General features: G+C 42.0%; 1 protein-coding gene across 1 annotated transcript in view; it reads right to left on the reverse strand.

The window, feature by feature from the left end:
- spg11 (SPG11 vesicle trafficking associated, spatacsin) overlaps nt 1-23,923 on the reverse strand; it is a 53,073-nt gene that overhangs the window by 27,011 nt on the left and 2,139 nt on the right. Inside the window, exons 2-17 of the mRNA XM_083762770.1 lie at nt 23,070-23,257; nt 22,114-22,332; nt 19,493-19,697; nt 19,131-19,268; nt 17,565-17,968; nt 16,844-16,989; nt 16,600-16,717; nt 12,207-12,362; nt 10,655-10,827; nt 7,619-7,795; nt 7,360-7,431; nt 7,137-7,264; nt 4,040-4,218; nt 2,462-2,672; nt 1,848-2,030; nt 1,101-1,207 (exon numbers count right to left, since the gene is read on the reverse strand). Coding sequence (XP_083618896.1) covers nt 1,101-1,207; nt 1,848-2,030; nt 2,462-2,672; nt 4,040-4,218; nt 7,137-7,264; nt 7,360-7,431; nt 7,619-7,795; nt 10,655-10,827; nt 12,207-12,362; nt 16,600-16,717; nt 16,844-16,989; nt 17,565-17,968; nt 19,131-19,268; nt 19,493-19,697; nt 22,114-22,332; nt 23,070-23,257 — 2,804 coding nt within the window. The remainder of the gene's footprint in view (nt 1-1,100; nt 1,208-1,847; nt 2,031-2,461; nt 2,673-4,039; nt 4,219-7,136; nt 7,265-7,359; nt 7,432-7,618; nt 7,796-10,654; nt 10,828-12,206; nt 12,363-16,599; nt 16,718-16,843; nt 16,990-17,564; nt 17,969-19,130; nt 19,269-19,492; nt 19,698-22,113; nt 22,333-23,069; nt 23,258-23,923) is intronic.

Genomic DNA, 23,923 nt, shown 5'->3' on the forward strand with positions numbered 1-23,923 from the left:
GTCAGGTGCAATGTTTAATGTATGCCATAATCACTTTATATGGTAAAATGTGAACCTTAAAGGACCACTTCACCACTTTTCAACGTATGTTCATATAATAGGTCCTCACTAATAATCATGATAAAATGGCCCGATTTTTTTCTACTCAGTCTGTGTCTCATAGGAGGGCTGTGGGCAGTTTAGAAACCGTCTTCCAGTGACATCATCATTAGGCAGATTATTTTTTAAACAAGATTTTTTTTACAATTTTTTTTAGATTTTCATTATCGTGAGAACGATGGCTTCCATTTTCGCATTGCAACTTTTCAGGACTAGAAAGCCTGCAGTTTTTATTAGCTTGTATTCCCCATCGATGTCGTCACTGGAAGACGGTTTCTGAACTGCCCACAGCCCTCCTATGAGACACAGACCGAGTAGAAAGAAATTGCACCATTTTTTCATGATTATTAGTGAGGACCTATTATATGAAGATAGGTTGAAAAGGGGTGAAGTGGTCCTTTAATATGCAGTGGCAGTCATAGCACTTTATTTTAAATGGGTTATATCAATTTATGGCACATAAAGAGATTCTGAGCTATATTAGATTCTGAGCTATATCTGTTACGTATAGTGTATTGATATCTGTTATGTATTATTGTTGTTGCGATGTCATCAAATTAAATCAATCAACAACTACGTAATTGTGGAACATAAAATCACGACTATTTTCAATTAAATATGCAGTCCTAATTTTGCGGGACACAGTTTGTGCTCTTTAGTTTCAATTCGACAGGCCCTGTTGTGTGTCTCCGTAGGACACAGTGTTGTGTCTCTGTATGGTGGGGGACATCTGTAAGACAAACGGTTGGTGAGGGACATCTGTAAGACAAACGGTTGGTGAGGGACATCTGTAAGACAAACGGTTGGTGAGGGATATCTGTAAGACAAACGGTTGGTGAGGGACATCTGTAAGACAAACGGTTGGTGAGGGACATCTGTAAGACAAACGGTTGGTGAGGGACATCTGTAAGACAAACGGTTGGTGAGGGACATCTGTAAGACAAACGGTTGGTGAGGGACATCTGTAAGACAAACGGTTGGTGAGGGACATCTGTGTGTACCTGTCAAGTCTCTGCCGATCTCTTGGGTTTTGACCAGCATGTCAAACCAGGGCTGGCTCTCAGATAGCATCCGGTTGGACAGACTGGGGCAGTTCCTGGGAGTCAACCTGGACAGATAGTATAGTATAGTATTTTTGGCTGAGGACCCCCAAAAATGCTTTGGCCATGTCTCGCGACCCCCCCCCCCCCCCCCCCCCGCCACCTACAATACAACTTGACTGCTACAATAACCTTGATAATAGAGAAAATAACATAACATAAATAAATAAATAAATAAATACTGAAACCAGATATAATCATTAAGGAAAGTTTATGCATACACTATGTGTACTATGTAAACTCTAAATTTCCATTTTCCAGCCATTCAGTTGCAAAATAAATGTTGGGGACCCCCCCAAAATTATTTAGTGACCCCCCCGAGGGGTCGCGACCCACGGGTTGAGAACCCCTGTAGTATAGTATAGTCACTTTTCAGGAAATAGAAAAAATAACCTGTGTTCCAATGTATTCAGGGTAGTTATTTAGTCACAATCTCTTGTTAATCGCAGTTAAATATTTATATAACCCACAGATGGACCTATGGTAACGTTTTATTTGATTATAAAATGCAACACATTCTTGTACGATGACGTAGGGCATTCATTTACAAAAAAGAAACATAATAAGTTGAAATTATTGTGTTGTATGTCTGTATTCAGTAGGTTCTGTGGTCTATACCCGTGTTAGGTTCTATGACCTATACTGTACCTGTAATATTGTAGGTATGTATACAGCAGATACTGCAGGCTGTGGTCTAGACAGAACTGTATGAATCGTTTATGTTGGTTTGGAGGCAGCGGGGTACCAGCTGTCATCATGCCCCCAGCCTGGGACATTCGCCATAGCAGCTGGTCAAAGTCACTCAGCTCAGCCTTAGTCAGCATGCCGCGCCTAGACACAAACACACCGTTAAGTAATGGTACTTAGATCGTTTGTTTTGATCTATCCCATGATTCAAAGGACTCTTCTTTTTTGGCTCTGATGCCTCTAATCCTCTATCAGAAAAACACAGCATGTCAAATAACACATCCAAACTTTGGTTTAAAACAAAAGAGTGTACAAATGGATTATGGAACCAAAGGAATCTGTAAGGATCCATTACACCCAGTGTTACAAAGCTGTAAGGGTCCATTTTGTTCCCAAATATCAATCATCTACCTGGGGACCCCCTGGAATCTACTTGAGGACCTCCCTGGGGTTTCTTCAGAACCCACTTTGGGAACAGATGGATTAGAATAAAAGAAAAACTAAAGCGAAATAATAGATATAGAAGAGTGAAATACCACAGGAAGTCAAATGATCAGTCAACAGCATCAGCGTACCTGGCCAGCAGGTGCAGTATGTGCTCTCTGAGTGTTCTACTGCAGTGTGTGTTGTTGTTCACCAGGTCAGAGGTCAGCTCTGGCCAGCAGGGGCCAGCAGAGGGTTGGGTGTTCTGATCCACAACGCTCTGGATCCAACAGACCAGGCGGTGGCGGTCATGGAGAGACGTCAAGTAAGCCCACAACACCACAGGGTCACTGGAAGCAACCGCTGATGGACAAGACAGGTAGTCATGTATGTACACCAGATATAAGATGGAGAGACAGACAGGTCAAGATACAGACACAGATGGGCAGAGAGAGAGACACATACATGCTTTGTTTTGATTGGTTTCATTTCTGTTAACCCATCTGCTGCCACCTGGTGGACGCAGAGCCAACCGCAGACTGCCGAGCCGTTTGTAGTAGAGCTCTTCACCGGGTCTCCCGACTCCGAAAATACCAGAGTTGACCCGAGACCCGCTCGGTCGGAGGCGTGTTTTACCACGCAATGCAAGCACCGTCCTGCATGGTTTGCCTTGCCTAAGAGTAGGCTATAAGAGTAGGCCTTTTATAAATTATACTATTGGTATTTCACACAGGTGTTGCCAAATAACTAATTATCTTGCCAGTCAGATCAGCAGAGGCTGCAGAGCAGTGCTGCTTCTCACTCTGCACACGCTGACTGACCAGCTAAAGTGTATGCCTACTTTAAACCATAATATGACAAACCTTGGATTAATTCTAATGAAAACGAGCAGCAGGCACAAAGTAAGTGATTCACACATTCAGGCGGGCATTGGATGTTATTGGAAATGGATGCACTGCGAACGAGTAGCGGTGTGTAGCTGCTGCTGTCTGACCACTGCGCTAAACATTATGACAGGCGTGTGGCGCACGAGCGAGAGAGACAGCGAGAGAGAATTGATATATAAATATAATGCACTCGTCTCAGATGTTACTCACAACTTCACAAGCAGCAGCTTTCCTTGCAGCAAATTGCAATAATGTCTTGATAATCCCGTCTAGTTTTAGCGCAGGGCCCCGCAGCTGATTGGGGCGCGGTTGGATCGATGATTTTTGCAATGAATTTATCAAATGAATGAATTTATCAAATGATCTCAGCGAGGCTTTGAACTTTTTTTCTCTACGACTCGACTTTGTGTCTTTCAACTTTCCCACCACCACCACGTAGTGCGCTTGATAGATGATGCAGACACACAATGCCAGTGAGATTAATGTGAAATATGATCATGTAAGCAAAACTAGATTTTAGGACGCAGACACGCATTGTCAGCGAGTAGGCCTACTACTAAATGTGAAATATATCAACATGTAAGCAAAACTAAAGATATATTAGGTCTGAGATGGAAAGTGATCGTTAACATTTATACGCCTATTAAAAGGGAGGGGGGACGGTGCCCCTGCGAGGCCTCACAAGGCGCGAGGCCCTGTGCGACGGCACCATTCGCACTACCCTTAAAGCGGCCCTGCCCCCCAGGTATAAGTATTATAAGTGATGGTAAAATATAAAAGGTTAGATATAAGCAACCATAATAACAACATAATATAATGAATATTTCTTCTACCCAAGGTTACCTGTGTCCTGGACTCTAGACAGCTGGACAGTCCTCTGTGAGTTCTGGTCCCAGTGTCGGACCCAGTCTAGTCTCAGAGAGCTCCACAGATCCGCTGGGTCTGATTGGGACCTGCTGTCCCCCATCACGCCCTCCAGTACCACTCTACAACCTGGGTCTGACTGGGCCAGCTGTAGAACACTAGGAGAGATGAGAAAAGACGAGCGGATGTTAAGTAGACAGTAGACACACACATGTCATGCACGCATGCACATCATGTTGTGATGAGTTGTGAGCTAGTACTATATATCTACTATTTAAACAATTTCAAAACATTTTCATTTTTAAAGTTTTTATTAAGCATAGAAGAGGGGTATGGACAGGAAAAAATGCAGTACATATGTTATGCTTCTGTTTCTATTTTTACATACAAATACATAGACAGAGAACAGACAGGAAACAGGACAGTTCTGATACTACATGGACAGAATTGTTTTTGAGTTGGTTTGAGTCGTTACAAAACTGAAACTGAAACAAAACAAAAATTAGACTAAACAAAACAAAACGAAAGACAAGACGAATAGCAACCCCCCCACCCTCCCACTTGGAACTTTGACACCTTTTTCTTTCATTGTATACGTTTTTTTTTTTTTTTTATAGAATAAATAGTAGTAATAGCCAGCAAGGATTTCATGAGCATAAGAGAAGAGAAGAGAGATATGAGAAGTAGAAAAGAGTGAAAGATAGACGGAAGTATAAGGAGTGGGGTTGGTGAGCGGAGTAGGAGGGGAACATCATGGTTTATAACCATTGGCCTATGGGGTGTTCAACACATTTTGACAAATTTTAACAACACAAATTATGGGGTCTCTACAAAACGTTTTGAGTTGCGCATCCACTACCAAATACTTTGAGATGGAAATGTTTGAGAACCACTGCTCCAGACTCTAGCATAATAGATAAAGATGATCAACAATATTTGGAGTTCATATATCAAGACCAGGTAGATATACCACATAGGGCTAGGCAAGGGCAATTAACCTCAAACATATCACAACCGATATTTAGAAACAATTAACAGACTTAATCTTGTTCACGTAGGTTAATTTAATTAAATAAAAACAAAAATATATTACATTTTTTTAAATATAATTGACTAAACTGATTGGTCTAAGGCCTTTATTATATTTCATTGCACAATGGTGCAATGAAATATACATGTTTAAAAAAAAAAGAAGGCTTTAGTGGTTCAAAATGGCAGTGTTGTGTTGTTAAACTGTAGCTATAGCATCTAGTTCCAGTGTTGTCATCTCAGCTCGACCAAGCCAGATCAACAGCACTGCTTGCTTGTCCTATTCAGTCATTTAGCCTGACGTAAGCGCCCCCTTCAGAGATACTTCCGGGTCCTACTGTTTGTGTCGCTTTTGTGTCCCCATAGTTATACTGTGTCCCTCCATCGGAGACTAGAACAACCACTAAAGTATCATTTTACCGCTTTCCTTGCAACAACAAAGCTACTGGTCTCCCAAATGAGGCTGTGACAGGCTGTTTGCCCCACACGGAATACTATCACCATTTCTATTTCATTGTGTCAACTAAATCCTCCATTAGAGATCGTATTAATGGAAACTAGATTCAACGTACTCAACCCTGCACACATTCTAAATATGCCCCCGAAATATTGTAGGCTACTGGGCAAATGGACTGTTACCACCTTCAATAATAATGATAATAGTCTTTATTGTCTCCACATCATATATTTTCTTTGTCATGGACACTTGTACAGAACATTAATAATTTTTACTCGAGTTGGAAGCATTAAGACCCATTTTAACCCTCAATGGCTTCCTTTCTGAAAAATAACGTTATTGCAAAAAGATTCACACTTTTAGATATTGCTATTTACAATGAGAAGCGGACAGGAGCTGGACCCGGACGTAACGTAGGACTACAAAATGACGTCGGACTAAAATACCGAATTGGTTCCCATAACTTCCCGAAACCTCCTGACTCAGTGACCAGCTCATGAACAAACACTATTTCTGAATGACTAGACCTTTTGTAAAGTAATCGCTTCTGGAAAATAAAAGAAGACATGTAACACATTATTGTCTGCTGTGTTGCTTTTCAATTTGTACACTGTGTAATCTAAAGAGCACAAAGCACCTTTCTGAACGTACCAAGTATCGCAAGACTTCCCGTTTCTCCGAGCCAGAAACGGTACCTGCTGCTGTTAGATCCTCAAATAAAATTATATACTGTGCACTCTGTGCACATCGAAAAGCAAGTGATTAGAAAACAACCTGTGATATGTCTTATTTTATATTCCTGAACCGATTATATGACAAAGGTCTCAATTGTTCATGAATAATGTTGGCTGGTCCAGCCGGCTCCATTCACTGCCATGTATTCATTGAACTTGTGTGTGAGTTAGCTCCAGTGAAAGTGTCCATGAAAGTGTCATGGCGCAGCCCAGTCACATGACCATTTCCCTTCCTTCTCAAAGCTTCCTTGTGGGCAACCAAGGACTGTGTAAAGAGGACGGGACGCGAAGACCATAAGGGCGCCGCCATGTTGCTCACATGGTGCTCCGTGGAAGGAAAAACATGCGCAATGGGCTATATGCAGCCAACACTTCCGCGTTCAGCTTCCTTGGTCTGCAACTGCGCATGTTTCTTTCCTTCCATGGAGCACCATGTGAGCAACATGGCGGCGCCCTTACGGTCTTCGCTTCTTGTCCTCTTTAGACAGTCCTTGTGGGCAACCAGGAAGTGCAGCCCCCACCACACTACAGTGTGGCTTCACTCTAGGCTGCGGAGGACCCGCGATGGGAGTTGTTTTGGTCCGTGCGATCATGGAATTATAACCTCCCAAACACCGGATTTTGTCTCATTTTGAGCAAAAAAATGAAATTTAAATATAACATTTGAATTACTGGATTAAATTAAATGTTAAATGTTAACCAAGAACCTTATCTGAAACCAAGCCATAGCATATGGGGGGGGAATCCAGAAGCTGTGAAATATATTACACGGCATAAGCCGGTCACGGAAATCGCATCAAATGAAATGTGAATTCCGCGACCAGGGTGGGTTACCATAGCGAAAGCTGCTGCGTACCTTGCCGTGTGTGAGAGTTGTGAGCAGCGAGTGGTGGGCTGTGAACCCAGCACCTCCATCTGTCTGAGGAACGCCACTCTCTGCATCTCCTCCTCAGACAGATAACCCTGTGTCGCCAGCTCCTCCACCTCAACAGAAAACACACAATTAAGACCAATTAACAACAATAGAAGACCACTTACTGTACTTACTGAGAAGTGAAACTGAGTGTTTGTGCACTCACCACAAATTCCCTGAGGTCCTTGTCATCAGTGTAGAGACAGATGGAATGAAGCTGTTTCTTCACATTAAAACCCTGAAACCAAAACAGACTTGAAATACACAACAATAACTCTGCCGTCTCTATTTGATCAACTATGTACAGTATGTTTGTGTTTAGTCTGTGTGTGTGTGTGTGTGTGTGTGTGTGTGTGTGTGTGTGTGTGTGTGTGTGTGTGTGTGTGTGTGTGTGTGTGTGTGTGTGTGTGTGTGTGTGTGTGTACCATATTTCTAAGCAGTGTTTTAGCCTGCTGTAGGTCTCTGTTCGACAGGCAGTTGAAGACGAGGCGAAGACCTGTACATCTCAGATCTAAGATCGCTTGATCGGTTCTGCCCTGCCTCTGCAAGAAGGCCTGGACACGTGGGATCTGATTGGTCAGGACAGCCTGCTGGACCAGAGCCTGTACACACACACAGATCACAAACACACACACATTAAGCCATTGTTTCCCAAAAACTGGGTCACGATGCGGGAGATTTCAATTGGGTCACTAAATATATATTTGATATATATCTGATTATCCTCTGCTAAGTAAAGCAAGCATCTTGCTACTTATGCAACCACATACATGTGTGAATTAGGCTATTCTGTGCTTAACCCATTTAGACCTGACACCAGATTCTACAAATGTCTTCTTGAGGTTGTGCTCAACCTTTTTCATGTCAAAGACCCCCAGAATTCACATATTCACATATGACTGTGAATGCGTGTCTCCAGGCAGCCCCGTAAAGACATCAAGCGCTATTCTCCCGTCACATAGCCTATACTTGCCGAGAGAAACAAGGAAGTGTGTGGCTCTCTGCACGTAGCTACTTTAGTAAATTTAATAGTTTTATTAGGTTAATATTGCTATATGTTTGGAACCGTTTTAGAAAAGCAATAAGCGAGGTCCCAGTTTACCGTGGATTTTACCATGGCTGAGATGGAGAGTTGGTATTTGTATTTGTATTTATTTATTCAGCTCCGTATAAAAACAACAAAGTGAACATATAAATATAAGAAGGGTAAAGTGCTAGGCTGAGGCAAAAAAGCCCAAGGGGCTTATACGAGGCCTCTACCTATATAAATCATAATGAAACATTGTACATGAGATATAGAATATCCAGAAAACATGATTGCAGTATATAAAACATGAACAAAACAACAAAACAAAAACATTAGAGAAGAACATTAGAGAAAAGAATAGATGATACAAAGAAATATAATTAAGTGATCTGGTCAATTAAGTGGGTCCTAAACTTATGTTTGAATGTTTTTAATGAAGTAGAATTTGATGAGATTGCTGTATAGGTGTTCCATAGCTGGGCCCCCTGTATCTGATGGAGAACTGACACAGACCAGTACGGAACTTTGGGAGATGTAAATGATTTGCCTGTCTCGTATTGAAGTGGTGCACATCACTGTTGAACTGGAAAAAGTCTTTACATGGCAAAGAAAATGAAACTGGCTGGATCAATACAAACTAAAGTTGCAGGTTTGGTATGTATTTAAATTAAAGATTGGTAAAATATTGAGTTGTTTGAAAAGAGGGGCAGAATGAGCAGACCAATCACTGTTTGTGAAGATGTGTATTATAAGTAGCTCCCCAAATGATATTGCAATAAGATATGGATAAATTAAGCTATAATAAAGAGTTGGGAGACAATTTTGATTAACCAGACTACGGAATTTGCCAATAATGACAATGGATTTTGATATTTTCTTACAGACAACCAAATTAACCCTATAGATCTTTAACTCTTGAGAGTGTAAAATTAAACCAAGTGGGTCCATTTGGGTCAATTTAACACTCTCAAGAGTTGAATAATTGTTAAACATCTGCATTACTTAAGTTGATTTACAAGAAGTCTACATAATTACAGAATGTAGAAAACATGTTATTTTGATCAACATTGGCCTTTTATCTCTCCTAATGGTACCAACATCAATACAGTTCTTTAGTTTGTGTCTGGAAGGCTAAATGTCATCAAATGGTGGTCCGTGGCTCAAATGCAGAATAAACTAGAAAAAGTGCCCTTCTGGGCACAGGTCTCCACCAGGATTTCTTCCTCAGCCTAGTGGGAATAATGCGTGCACAGTTTCATCGCAATCGGACGCTGTGTTGAGGAGTTGTGGCGATTTGTACAAAGCGGGCTACTCCTGAAAACTGTAGGAGCCAATCGTGGCCAATCAGGATGGAATATGAGAAATCAAACAAACCTGCCTTGATCACATGACTATGGAGATCATGTGTACCGATTTGCGTGAAATTTGGATAAAATCTGAAGGAGTAATAATAGAAAATGTGTTTTACATATGTCGGCCTCCTGGTGGCGCTATAAAGAGCAGATGTGAAAAATTCCAGGCAAAGGTTTTTCCTTGGCCTCTAGGGAGTTGGCATACAAAGTTATCCACAGATCCGTGCAGTTAGAGGTAAAAACACTTTTCGGCCAGTTATAGCGCCACCTTGAGGCTGAGTTGAAATTGTTCATGTGGCATTTCGTCCTCGGCCTAGTGGGAATGTGCGTGCACAATTTCAGGGAAATCACGCGATGTGTTCATGATTTGCAGCATTTTGTTTGAAACTGAGCACTCCTGTGAACTTTGGAAGCCAATCTTAACCAATCAGGATGGAGTCTGAGAAATCTGAAAGACCGGTTTCGTTGAATGGCTCTAGAGAGACTGTGTACCAATTTGTGTGATGTTTGGACAAAATCTGTAGGTGTACTGTGCAAAAACTTGTTTTGCACAAAGCGGCCTCCTGGTGGCGCTATAACAGGCCGTTCTGGAAAGTTTGGGGCAGAGGTTCATCGTTGGCATCCAGGGAGTGTGTGCACAAAATTTGGCATCGACCGGGTTTAACGGTGGCCGAGATTAGCTGCTCACGGACACACGGACGGACGGACGGACGGACACACGGACACACGGACACACACACGGACGGACGGAGTGCAAAACATACTCTCCCCACATGCCTTCGGCCTGGTGGAGACAATAATGGACCTTGATATGAAAAATCTAGCAAACCACTGATTTAAGGTATATTTAGAACAGATAAAAAATGTGTCAGTCCGGGCACAAGTTTCACATGTATTCATTAACCAGCCGCTTATGCAAAGCTGCTGGTAAATTTGTATGTATGTATGTTTGTATGTATATTATGTCTGTTTTTGAGTCTGGCGTAGAGGATTTCATCCTGTGCTGGAAATCTTTTCAATAAATAAATCAATACATTTAAATAAATGAATACATTTCAATAAATTATATGTACACATCTTACCTCTGTTGAGAGGAGGTCCCATTCCTCGTCTTGCTGCTGAGGAGTCGCTAGGTTGTGAGGCAGAGGAGCGTCCACCCTCGTCGTCGTCCAAGGGAACTTCTTCATGTAAACTCTGAGCTCAGTGATGTAAGCGTCCAAGATCTCCACACAGTGCTCAGAGTCAGCATCTAAAACTACACACAACATCACACTACATAAGACTAGGGGTGCACAGATATGGAAATGATTGGCCGATACCGATGTTTAACACCTCAATCGCCGAGGACGAAGTTCACCGCCCCGACACCCAAGACAAACTTTTATCCAAAAGACAAAGTTTATTGATATGAAAACGGATCGCATGGCTCCACAGCCTGGGAGCGCCTGTTGCGCAATCCTTGATGTTGCGCAACAGTGAGACGTCATCGAAAATGTTCCCCCCGTTTAGCCGACGACAACGAAAATCTTAAAACGTTAATAACTCGCAATCTAACTCGCAATCCAGTGCTGTCGCCTCACAGCTAGAAGGTCCTGGGTTCGATTCCCGCTGGGGACGCTGTGGGCACTGGCGGCGTGTTCCCTCCTCCGCGTCATCAGTGCCCATACCCTGGCGATAGGGGGTTGGCGATAGGGCCTTTCTGTGTGGAGTTTGCATGTTCTCCCCGTGTCCCCTAGGGTAGATACCCTCACAAAAACATGCCGTAATGCTGGTCTCTAAAACTACCTCCCCCTGGCCAGCCGGGGCGCCTGATGGAGGGGAAAAGGAACTGGTCGGAATAACGTGTCCCTTCCATGCGCTACGTCCGGCCGGGGAAATTCCCCTCTGTCAGGTGAAAAGAAGCAGCTTGGACTCCTCATGCATAGAAGGAGGCATGAGGTCAGTCCGCTGCCCCCCCAGGTTGGCAGAGGAAGTGTAGCGCCCAGGATTACATTAGATAATTGGCACTGGGTGAAAAAGAATAAACTGGGTTACAAAATCGTGGGATAAAAATTTAGTAAAATAAATAAATAACTCTCAATCTAAATCATCCCGTCTAATTATAAAAAAGATCATGTGTTAGACGGCCCTCCGCTGTCCAGTCGCGAATGGATATTACCTCCCGTTGTTGTCGATCGCATCGAGAGTGGTTTGGCTACATCTAGCTGCTACAGCCACATCCGGAACAACATCCGGTCCGTCGGTAAAAGTGCTCCGTTGCTATAAATCGACTGGGCGCTATAATGTAATGGATTTTGTGTGTGTGTGTTGTGGCCTGGTGAGAGCAGGATTGGACCTGGTGAGACGTAGGAGGGGCCCGGACAGGATACAACCCACAGAGCCTAGTCCTTACATGCGCCAGAAGTGTACCTCCCAGCCCTGGCAGAGTAGTTCTGGAGTAGTTCCAACGGATTGTGTGGCCCTGGTTTTGCCCTAGTGGGACTGATTGAGGGGTAGCTACTGGGACGTAAGTCGGGACTTGCTCACCCCGGCTACTAGACTCTGAAAGCCAGTCTGAGGCTGCAGTGTGTGTGTGTGTGTGTGTGTGCGTGTGTGTGTGTGCGTGTGTGTGTGTGTATGCAGTCTTAGTCTTACCCTGTGTGTTGTCGAGTATGGTAGTGACTTGTGTGTTGAGGAAAGACAATGCGAGGCTGAGTAGCTGTTCAGAGAACTGTCTGCTCTGAGCTTCATTGTGAGAATCTCTGATCGATGAACAAAGCAGGTCCAAGGCAGGGCACAGCTCCTGGATGGCTGTGGTGAGGAAGGACACATTATTACACAGCGATGGGGTATTAACCAAGGATCTGAATTCTGTAGTGTCTATGAAATTCAATTTGACACGGTGCTACACCATATTTAGATAGATACTGTATTTGATATTCATTTCTGGTGACTCATACTGCCCTCCTAATACGTGAGGTGCCTGTGTTTATATATATATATTAGGGATGCACCGAAAGGGAAATTCTTGGCCGAAACCGAATACCGAATATAGGAAACAGATGGCCGAAAACCGAATACCGAATAGCCGAATACATCTTGTGTGGAATGTGGAATTTCATGGAATTTGATGCGATGCGATACGATGTGATCCGACACATTTAACCTTTTTTAATTTTTTATTTGAAGCTAGATCTATAAGGAATAGGGTTGGGACTTCATTAAAAAACATCTAATTAATTAGAGGCTTTGTGATTAATTCATCTCAATTAATCACATTTTAATCGTATATCAATAGGCCTATTTGACCTGAGCAGTGAGCATTTTTTTCTACATAAGCATAGGCAATAAAACAAGTAGTAATAATAATAGTGATGATAATATTATTTATAGCTTCTCTGAGTACTTAAAGACACTTTTCAAGGAGAACATGAGAAAACAAATAAAAACAACTTTATTTGAGAAAAACTAAGACTATGGAATAAAATAAATTAAAGTGGAATGAGATTCCAGAGGTGGGTTTGAATTTATAGGTGGTGGCATATGTCTCTGAGTTTTGGGAAGTGCATTTTGTGGACAGTGAAACCCTGAGCATTAAACACAGGCAGACGCAACGATACAGTCTATCATTATTGTTAAAGCTACAAATGATATTCCCATTCGTCTTTGTGTCTGCCCGTGTAAACGCAGCAGCGAGTGTGATGGGGTTGGGGAACGGATGGAAAGTACATAGTGTTAAAACTAACGTTAGCTCCCATGCTAGCTACTAGCTAGTAGCTTCCCTCGTCAACAGAACACCACCACAGATCGGGTGGAAGCTGCTGGATATCACGTTGCTTGTGCCCGTGGATGGGAAATAAGATTTAAAAGGCTATGGAAGCGTGGATGTTGTGTCGGATCTGCCTGTGCATTCCGTCTGCTGCTCGCGTGTTGTGAGTGACTGTCGCAGCGTCGCTGGCTGCTGATGCATTGTTAAAGAGCGTCATAAGCATGCGCCCTTCCTGCGCTGGAAGTAGCAGATCTACAAGTTATCTACCCGTCGCAATGCACAGCTCGTTGGGCTTGTATATCTGTGTTTCTCCCGCAGTTTAGTTGAATTATATCTCACTACTATTCGGTGATATTTTTTCGGCCTATTTGAGCCGAAACCGAATAGGCCGAAAATACATTTTTTGCCATTTTCGGCCGAATATTTTCGGTGGCCGAATTTTCGGTGCATCCCTAATATATATATATATATATATATATATATATATATTTAAAAAAAAACCTTCCAAGGAAGGGACTGCACACTCCAGGGAACAGAGACGGACAATTTACTGCATCAACTTATTTATTAGCACGACGCGTTTCGCCGTGAGCTTCGTCAGGTGCTATGATTGAAATTATGATGAAATTGTCCGTCTCTGTTCCCTGGAGTGTGCAGTCCCTTCCTTGGAAGGTTTTTCTCTTTTTTGATGTCTATGCCTGCTAACTAGACTTGCACTTCCTACGGGTCTTTTTGGATGTGCAGGAGTCCCTTTTATGTCTCATATATATATATATATATATATATATATAAGAAAGCTTCCATCATTTTTGAAAAGCATTCAATAGCGTGAACAGGAAAGCTAGGAATGATATAGCATATACTGCTCAACTATAGAATTCCAGAACAAATGGTGAAAGCAATAGCAATGATTTATGAGAAACGTGTCTGCTTTGTGCAGAGCATTGATGGACTAACAAAGGAATTCCAGTCAACCAGAGGCATCCTTCAGGGTGACACACTCTCCTCTTCTCTTTGTAATTGTCGTTGACTATGTCCTTGGGCAAGCGATGGATACCATCTCCTCTAGAGGTCTCACAATAGGCAGAAGATCTGGTCGTCAAAGTCTGAAATGGCTGATTGCTGAACACATATCCAAGTTGGTCCATTGCTCAATGCCAAAAAGACAGAATGCCTGCTTCTGAATGAAGACTCCGTTCACCCAACCATCAGCTCCATGGACGGCAGTGACATCAAAGAAACTGAGTAATTCAAATATCTTGGATCATATGTAGTCAGTAGCAGAAAGGACTTCCTGACAAGGAAAGGACAGGCCTGGAGTGCTTGTAATAAGCTACATCTTATATGGCAGTTAGACATCTCAAGAGCTACCAAGATCAACCTGTTCAAAGCCTGTGTGGAAAGTATCCTTCTTTATGGTGCCGAAACATGGACAATGAATAAGGAGTTTCGGGATCGTCTTGACGGAACATACACAAGACTCCTCATGCGTGTCCAGAACCTCTCATGGAAGGACCATCCCACTAAAGCTCAGATTAATGGAGGCATTTCAGTTGTTGTGGCAGAAAGAAGACTCCGCTTTGCTGGACACCGCCACAGAGCAAAAGACCAGGTCTACCCTGCCCATCAAGAGGAACAAGACCTCTCACATTTCCAGATGTTCTGAGTAGGGAAACAGGGCTGACTGTGAATGAACAGCAGCTAAAATTAATATCAAATATCTAAATACTGAATCAAGCAACTTAACAATTCTTTGTGATATTCGTACCCCCCAGTTATGGGACGTTATCCCCCCATATACTCCATGTATGAAGTGGTTGAGCCCCAAAGCATCTCTTAACATTGATCCACATTGAACACAATGTTGTTCTACTCAGTCTGTGTCTCATAGGAGGGCTGTGGGCAGTTCAGAAAAGATTTTCAAAAGATTTGTATTATCGTGAGACCGATAGCTTCCATTTATGCATTGCACATTTTCAGGAATTGAAAGCCTGCCCACAGCCTCCACAGACTGAGTAGAAAAGAATTGCACTATTTTATCATGAACATCAGTGAGGTCCATTTACAGTATATGAAGGCAGGTTGAAAAGTGGTGAAGTGGTCCTTTAAGCAGAGCAAATAGATTAGACTGATTAATATATTTTGCTCCAATGAAGGCTACACAACACACTTTATTTTAGATGTATTTGATTTTGCACAACAGAACATGTACAGTATACAGTACATATCCATAATATCAGGGGTGAGCTGACGGTAGGGCTATCCAGGGCGCCACCCTGGATAGTTTTGAAGATGCACGCAAGCCCACACAGCCTTTCGCAGGTTTCGCAACTTGCTAACCTCCTGAATGACGCCAAGTGTCACAGTAGCACATCTTGAAATAACAGAAATGGACCTTGGATGCATATTCATATCAAAGGTGACATTCCATTGTGTCAACCTACTAAAGTATCCTACTATGTGTCTGAAGTAGTCTAAACTAAAGAGTTGGATAACAGTGGCTGATGGATTCATGAACTAATTTAATTACAGAGGTGACGGTTGCATAAAGTTTCCTCATTATGCAAGTAAATAGAATACAACGTGATTTACTGAATTTGGTGGGTTAATAAATATGCCTACTACATAAAAAATTAGTGATCATTTAGAAAACCCATACGATAGGATGCCTATCCTCTAGTTACCATTTGGGTATTTCATTTACGTATCAATCCTGTAATCTCGGTGGTTTTCATTGTTGAACCTCAATATCATTGTGGTGGTGATAATACATCCTATCATATTGAGAAAATAAATAACAAAAATAGCCAATCTACAAGCTTGTGAGTTTGTCAAGCTGCTATTTTGGCTAGTTTAGAAAATTATTTTAAATGTTTTAAAGTATAAAATAGGGCTTTAGCGATTAAAGCCAGGGAACGCTAGTAAAGCCATATCACAATATTACGATCTAGTGTCGTTATATATATATATATATATATATATTACAATATTAATACAACAGTGATATAGGTATCGGCGAATCGCCCAGCCTTATATTCTATACACTAACTGTGCATCTACCGTTAATAACATTAGATATAAGTAAGTAGCGTCTTTGTGGCGTTGGAAATAACTTCTTGCCATAACAACACTGGAGAACTCAAGACCCTGATGTTAGATATGAGAGTGCGGAAGCCGGAAGGCAACAATTCAGGAATCCCAAGTTGGTTTTTGACCGCACTCTCGCATCGGGCATATAATATGGCCAATACAAACTGTAAGCTTAGAGCACGTTCTTACTGCTGAGCTGACTGGGTGCGTCTTCATCAGATGCACTGCTGCCTGCAGGATTCAAAATGTTCTCTTTACTTTTCAGGAAAAAATCCACTGTGTCCAGCTGACGGTTCTTCAAACCAGCCTGGAAAACACAGAAATGAAATTTAAGAGAGACATTTTGTAAAATTACGGAGAACGGTTTTTTGTGTGTGCTTTTAGATTAGGGGAGACAGACAGTAGGAATTAGGGGAATTAGGGGACATGCTACCTGCAGTGCATGGAGAGGAATGGAACAGCGCCCCCAGCTGTTGAGGTGACACAGTGCGTCAACGGTGGCAGCGCTGCCAAACACCATCAGTTTGTTTAACAGCTCCTCCTGAGTCACTCCAAACAGAACCTGGACTAGACCACTACCTGCAGACACACAGATGGACAGACACAGACACAGACACAGACACAGACACAGAGACAGACAGACAGACAGACAGACAGACAGACAGACAGACAGACAGACAGACAGAACGTGACAAGAAAGGAAGAGACACAGAAAGAGAGATCAGAGGAGAGGAGAAGATAATCTATATGTGTACTGTAACACAGTATCAGAATAGTGTGTACTGTATTTATGCATTTACATGCACACCAATATTCCAGTCTTACCCCGGCAAGGCAATACTCTGGTTGAAATAGTAATTTAAACACTTCCAAAATGTGGTACGGGCATAATCAAGATGAGCAAAATCTGATTAAGATATTATATATATTTAAATTTACTTGGGCATGTAAATTGTAAACACTTAGTCAGTTTTGTTTTGAATGTGCACATGTCAGTAAATATACAAGTGTTAGATATAACAACTTCACCGTACCGGACTTTTTGTTAAAACATTTAAACCATTATTGTCCTAATCGCACTGTGCTTCAATGGAATTACTGGATTATTCCCAGTAGTCGGGGTATTAGTGCACTTTTACTATAAACACATTCACCATCAGGCTGACCTTTCAGCAGCAGACTGTGTTGCTGTTCTCCACATCGCTGTACAGGAACCACCTGGCAATCCGCCCTGTGGTAGCTCACACTTTGGGACTGCAAATCCCACAATGCCACAGTAGCCTGGTGTTCACCGGGGTTTGAAGACACGTAGGTGAGGACGGCAGAGAACTCGGACACAGAGAGCAGAGACAGGGAGGCGAACTCCGGGATGGATAGACTCACAGCTGCTCCGCAGGGAGGGGCTCTGCTTTGGGAGAGCCAGGCTGAGGAGAGGCCCTGTAGACACTCTGGATGGGGGAGGTCAGAGAACCAGGGCTGGGGGACAGAGACAGGGGGCTGGGGGACAGCGCCAGCCTTGGCGCTGTTGTACATGGATGACAGACGTGCCTCCCAGGAGCTGGTGGAGAGGATGGAAAATGAACAGACAGAAGTCTGTGCACACTACAGCTCCTATGTGTGTGTGTGTGTGTGTGTGTGTGTGTGTGTGTGTGTGTGTGTGTGTGTGTGTGTGTGTGTGTGTGTGTGTGTGTGTGTGTGTGTGTGTGTGTGAGTGTGTCTGAGAACGGAATGTGCTCAGCTGATTGGCTGAGCACGGAATGTGATGTATGATGATAATAATAATAATAATAATAATCTTTATTGTCCCGAAGGATATTTGTCTTCACAATCTGTTCAACACCCACATCAACACAAAACACAGAGCACAGAGCACCAACACCAAGAAAAAAAACAAAAACAAAACAAAAACATGAGGTCCCCACTGTGATAAGAGTGATAAGAGTGCCACTCACTTCACACAAGTGTGATTTTCTATTAATGTTGAAAATGAACAACTCCCTGACTGCAAGTGTCACCTTAGATATATTGCACGAATCAGAGCCTATTTGTCTTTGGACGATGCAAAACTAAAAAATACGGGGAAGCAGCTTTTTGCTTCTACGGGCCGTCGGCATGGAACAAGCTCCCACTGTACCTTCGTCAGGCAGCCTCTGTAGACATTTTTAAAGCACAGCTCAAGACCCACTTCTACAGCATTGCTTTTAATTGATCTTTTATTTATTTGTTATTCATGTCCTCACTGTATTGCATTACTGCTTGTTTTTTAATGTCGTTGCCTTGCTTTTCTTTTTTTTCTCCATTGCTCTGTAAAGCACTTTGAGCTGCATTTCATGTCATGAAAGGTGCTATACAAATAAAGTTTTTTTATTATTATTATTATTATTATTATTATTATCAGCGTATCTGTCTGTCAATCTTTCTGTATGATTCCCTCTCTATCATTCAACTTTCCTATGTAACTTGAGCACTCAAGTTACTAACTTGATAAAATGTCCTCTCAATGGCCACTCCGGGGCTCTGTAGATTTCAAATTGTCAAAGTCAATAAAAAAACAAGATTTTGGGGTAGAATCTCCTTGTTTATCAACAGAAGTGCACTGTGGACTCTAGCTTGTGAGATTGCTACTCAACTTTCATCACTGTGGTTTTATCAATTTCCCTCACATGATTACTAAAGGTCTGTCTGTCTTCCTGCCTGTCTGTCTAATGCTTGCATCTTACCGGTCAGAGGTGAATGTGGTGCCCAGGGCATGGTGACTCCACGTGGAGCTGAGCATACTGTCCTCGTCTCTGGGCTCTGGAGGTCGCATGGAGGGCCGTCCAGAGCTCACACGACAGAGCAAATGGTCTGGGAAGGTCCTGGTTGGAGGTTGGACAGACATACAGCATGTTGAAGGCAATGTCCTGAATATGAATGTGCTGGCACTGTGATATGTTGCAGTAGCTTGCAGATCTGCCATTTTCACTATGAAAATCCTTGTAATCCCATTGAACGTTTTTTTAATGACATGCCCCAAATAGTGGTGCCAGGTGTAATGTGGTTAAATTAGTCCAGCCAGTGTGGGCTCCTGAAGAACTGTTACCTGAAATAGTGGTTGAGGTCGACCGCCACGGCCTCGTGGGACGGACTGACGGCTACAACTGTACTGAGATCATCAGACACCTGCAGGTCAGAGAAGGAGGAGGGGCAGGGGGGAGGGCTCTGCTCCTCTTCCTCAAGTCCAGAGCTCATGTACAGAGGGAGGTTCACCGTGGCCAGCTGTTTCCCCTCCATGCTGTCAAACACATCTGGAGCTCACAGATAAAGAAACATGCTCACCGAGTCACAGGTAGGGCTGACACGATCATCAACGCTTTGCTGACGATTGCGATTAACAATTTAGTTGTGTGTTTGGCATTGAACACTGGGAAATATAAATACAATTTACATTTATGTTTCCCTTTAAGGGTTTGTAAACAATTACAGGGTAGATATATGACTAATAACTTAGATACGGGTATGCAAAGAAATTACCGCTAACAATAGACAAAATAAATAATGTACTTTGACAAAAATAGGCCAAATGTAACAATTTAATACTTTAAAGAAAGTTATTTTAACTCACAACCGACCAAGGACATGTTTTACATGTTTTTCATGAAAGCCCAGAGCACCAAGGACATGTTTTGCACCGAGTGCCGTGCTACGAGCTTGTAGATCTGCTATTTTGAAAAATCCTGAAAATGTGGCACAAATTATGAATATATATTCTTTCAGAGCGAACGTTTTTAACTCAAATCTTTGCTTCTAGGGGGGTCCCTAGAACAACATATTTTCAGATGGGGGTCCTTGGCCAAATACAGATAATTCTGGGGGTCCTTGACGTGAAAAAGGTTTAGCACCACTGATAAAGAAACATAGGTTTTTCAGAATACTGTCAGGATTTAGAAAACATTTGTAGAATCGTCCTCAGGTCTAAATGGGTTAAGTCAGAATGTTTGCAGTAACCTTGATGGATGTTTTTGCATTGAGGCTGGAGTGTGAAAATAGTTTTTCCTATTTATCTGCTTTCATTTCAAATTTGAAGCTAAGGGTCTACGTACTATTGTGCCGAATATAAGATGACTCTGATTATAAGACGACCCCCATTTTTCAAGACTCATTTGTGGAAAAAGAACATTGAATGTTAAGTTAAGTCTCCGATTATAATATGACCCTGTTTTTTTTACGATATATCCATTGGAAAAAAACGTAGTCTTATATTCAGGCCAATAGAGTATATAGATTTTCTTTTGTAATTGAGTGTCAAACACTCAGATAAAGAAAATACTCTGATGTCTGATTCCCAAGTTTCTGCAGGGATCAGTCAGGTAGGAATATGAAAAGGGGGGGGGGGTTCAAAGTAGTACTGCTTAATTCCCAAAAGGTGTAAACGGCAGACTTGCAAAGAAAAGGATTCCAAGGCACTCGATGATATGATATATTTTTCATCAAAGATGGAGTGCCTTGGAATCATTTTCTTTGCAAGCCTGCAGTTTACACCTTTTGGGAATTAAGTAGTACTACTTCGAAAACCCTTTTTTGTTCTTATAACTTGGGATTATCCAAGAACGTATGAGGTATGTATGGAATCAGGATCAGGAGTAGCAACTGTAATTTCACATATATTTCCCAATACTGTATTTATTCTGGCATCAGTGCAAACACTGCATTGTGAAAAATAACTTTCACACCAATTTGAAATGACTTGACTGTCCAGGCACTTCAAACAGCCGTGTTCAACATTTTACCTATAGAGGGTATGCACATGCATAAAGTAAATTGCAAATCGAGTGGCAAAGTGAGTGACAAAGTTAGTTTAATGTCGTTTAACGTAATCAAATACAACTTTTCTGTTTGGATGTATTGGCTGTCATGGCCAGAAAGTAGTTTTTTGCCACTCAGTAGGTGTTCCCGCATAACTTCCGGGTTTGATGATGATGTCACACGCATACCCTCTATACAGGCAATACTCTGAAGATAATCACTATACCGTACTGTATAGTGATTCACTTTTAGAATAGAAAACTACAATAATTTTGACATGAGCAGGGTATATATTTTTTATGTATTGCCTACGAAGGACCCCAACAAGCCATAGTGGTTTCTTGTGTGTTTAATCGTATTAGCAGATATTTTATTGAACTGTACTTTCCTGTGCTTGTCTTTGCAAACTGTATCACAAGCACGCACTATACTTCATAACGATGCACCCCTAACTCGTCTATTTTATCTATTTTTTTAAAGTATGAAAATGCTGGCATTTTTTTAAACATTAAAGGTATATTCAGTGATTTCACTCAAAAAACCTTAGGTTTCGTTTTTGGCTGTGGGACCCAGCCTTTCGTCCAATCAGGATAGAGAGTCAAAAACGAAACCTAAGGTTTTTTGACCCCCAGGGGTTAACTGGGGACAGAGAGGAACTCCTTATATGGCCAGCACACTCTATAGTAGGGAGGATTATCACAAGAAAACAAAAGAATAAGTGATATTTGAATTAAGTGAAATCACTGAATATACCTTTAACATTTTTCAAAAGCATCAAAATATGGACACAAGATTAAAAGTGTAGGTGCAAAACATTGCTTTCATGCTTTGTATTGTTTACGTCCTCCCCTTTCCTCTACTCACTGTACTGCCTCTGTGCACTCTTTTAGTGAAACGTGAATAAGGATTTGAGGATACAAATGACTCCGTTGGTGGAGAGGACAAATAGAGTTCCTCTGCAGAGATGATACTGGCATACTGGGATAGGCAGAGGGAGGTCACAGCAGGAGAGAGGCTGTGGGTCATGTCCTGCTCCCTGCTCCCATGTCAACCACAGCAAGGAGCTGTCATTGAGCAGCAAACAGCACCTCCCGTCCACAAAACACAGCATGCGGATGAATATTGGCTCACACACACCTGCAGGGGAGAGACAGACACAGAGAGAATTTTGATGAACTGTGTGTGTAAATGCCATGCCAAAAAACTGAACTGTTTGTCCATCAGTGAGTACAAAGCTATTTTAGAGAAGCTCCCCAGCTTCACCCTGTTTTGTTAACTTGTTATATTGGTAGTGGTACCCGTTCAGTGATGTAAATAATAGGTTTTCAATGTAAAGGAGGGTGACATGATTGCGTCCTTTCTCAATTTAGTGAGTCTAAGTATTACAGGATGCAGGCTATTTGCATCACTGCCCTGTTCACAAACTTGGCTCACCCTGCAGTTAAGGAAGATCTGCTTTTTGTTACTAACATGCTTCAAAAACAAGTTGTCCACATTAATACCATTGAGTCTATTTCAAGGTTTAATTGCCAATTGTATATATTTTGTCATTGCCTTTAGCTTTTCCTTTTTGTTGGTTCTTATTGTTGTCATTTTATTAATTTGTGTTACATTATCAATTCATACACTCATGTTCTTATTTGTATTTAGTACCCGCCGTTATATTTTAAATGTTTATAATGCCATACTTTCTTGGGCTCTTTTTTATTTTATTGTACCTCAGCATCATTGAATATGAGGGTTTGCCCTCAATGCTTTTATTTAGGTTTTAAACAAATAAATAATGGTGACGACGACGATGATGATGATGATGATGATGATGATCATGATGAGGGGACAAACTGGCAACTTTGGGAAATGAAAACAACACTTACTGATGTCCTTGTCTTTGATCATCTGTACCAGGCTGCCTGCAGGACACTGACACAGACAGACCAGAGTAGTGGATCCAGATCGCTCTACTTCCACCTCAAATAGCTTCAGTTCGCACTGTGAGCCCACGGCCAACAGTCTGAGACCGCTGACAGAACCTGTATGAACAGTCATTTCTTCCCAGGAAAAACTAAGGGAAAGCCAAGCACAGTAGAGAAGAAAAGAATGTATGAAACCAAATGTACCCCGGTCCCTAATTTGTTGAACTTTAAGAGACTGGTGGAAACCCAATAACCCATTTGAATTAACATGTTATAAATTATAAATCCCTATTCTGATAAATCTGCTCAGAGTTACATGCAGGGCCGGGCCAATATATTGTGTTATCCGCACCATTGTATAATCGTACCACTGTAATATTTGAAAACTGTTAAAGGTATATTCAGTGATTTCACTTAATTCAAATACCACTTATTTTTTCGTTTTGTTGTGATAATCCTCTCTATTATAGAGTGTGCTGAGTCTGCTGACCATATAAGGAGTTCCTCCCTGTCCCCAGTTAACCCCTGGGGGTCAAAAAACCTTAGGTTTCGTTTGTGACTCTCTATCCTGATTGGACGAAAGGCTTTGGGTCCCAGCCAAAAACGAAACCTAAGGTTTTTTGAGTGAAAACACTGAATATACCTGAATATACAGCTCCCATACAAACAAGACAAAAACATACAAATAAATAAGTAATTCATAGTCTAACTCTCAGTAAGACGCTTGAGAACGAGAAGCGACCTCGCCCTAAACGGTGAGCCCGCGTGCACGCATCCGCCTAGGTGACAGCTGAGAAGACTGCAGGGCGAGCACT

The sequence above is a fragment of the Protomyctophum parallelum genome (assembly GCF_964188405.1).
Source record: "Protomyctophum parallelum genome assembly, chromosome: 4".
In the NCBI taxonomy this organism is placed as follows: Eukaryota; Metazoa; Chordata; class Actinopteri; order Myctophiformes; family Myctophidae; genus Protomyctophum; species Protomyctophum parallelum.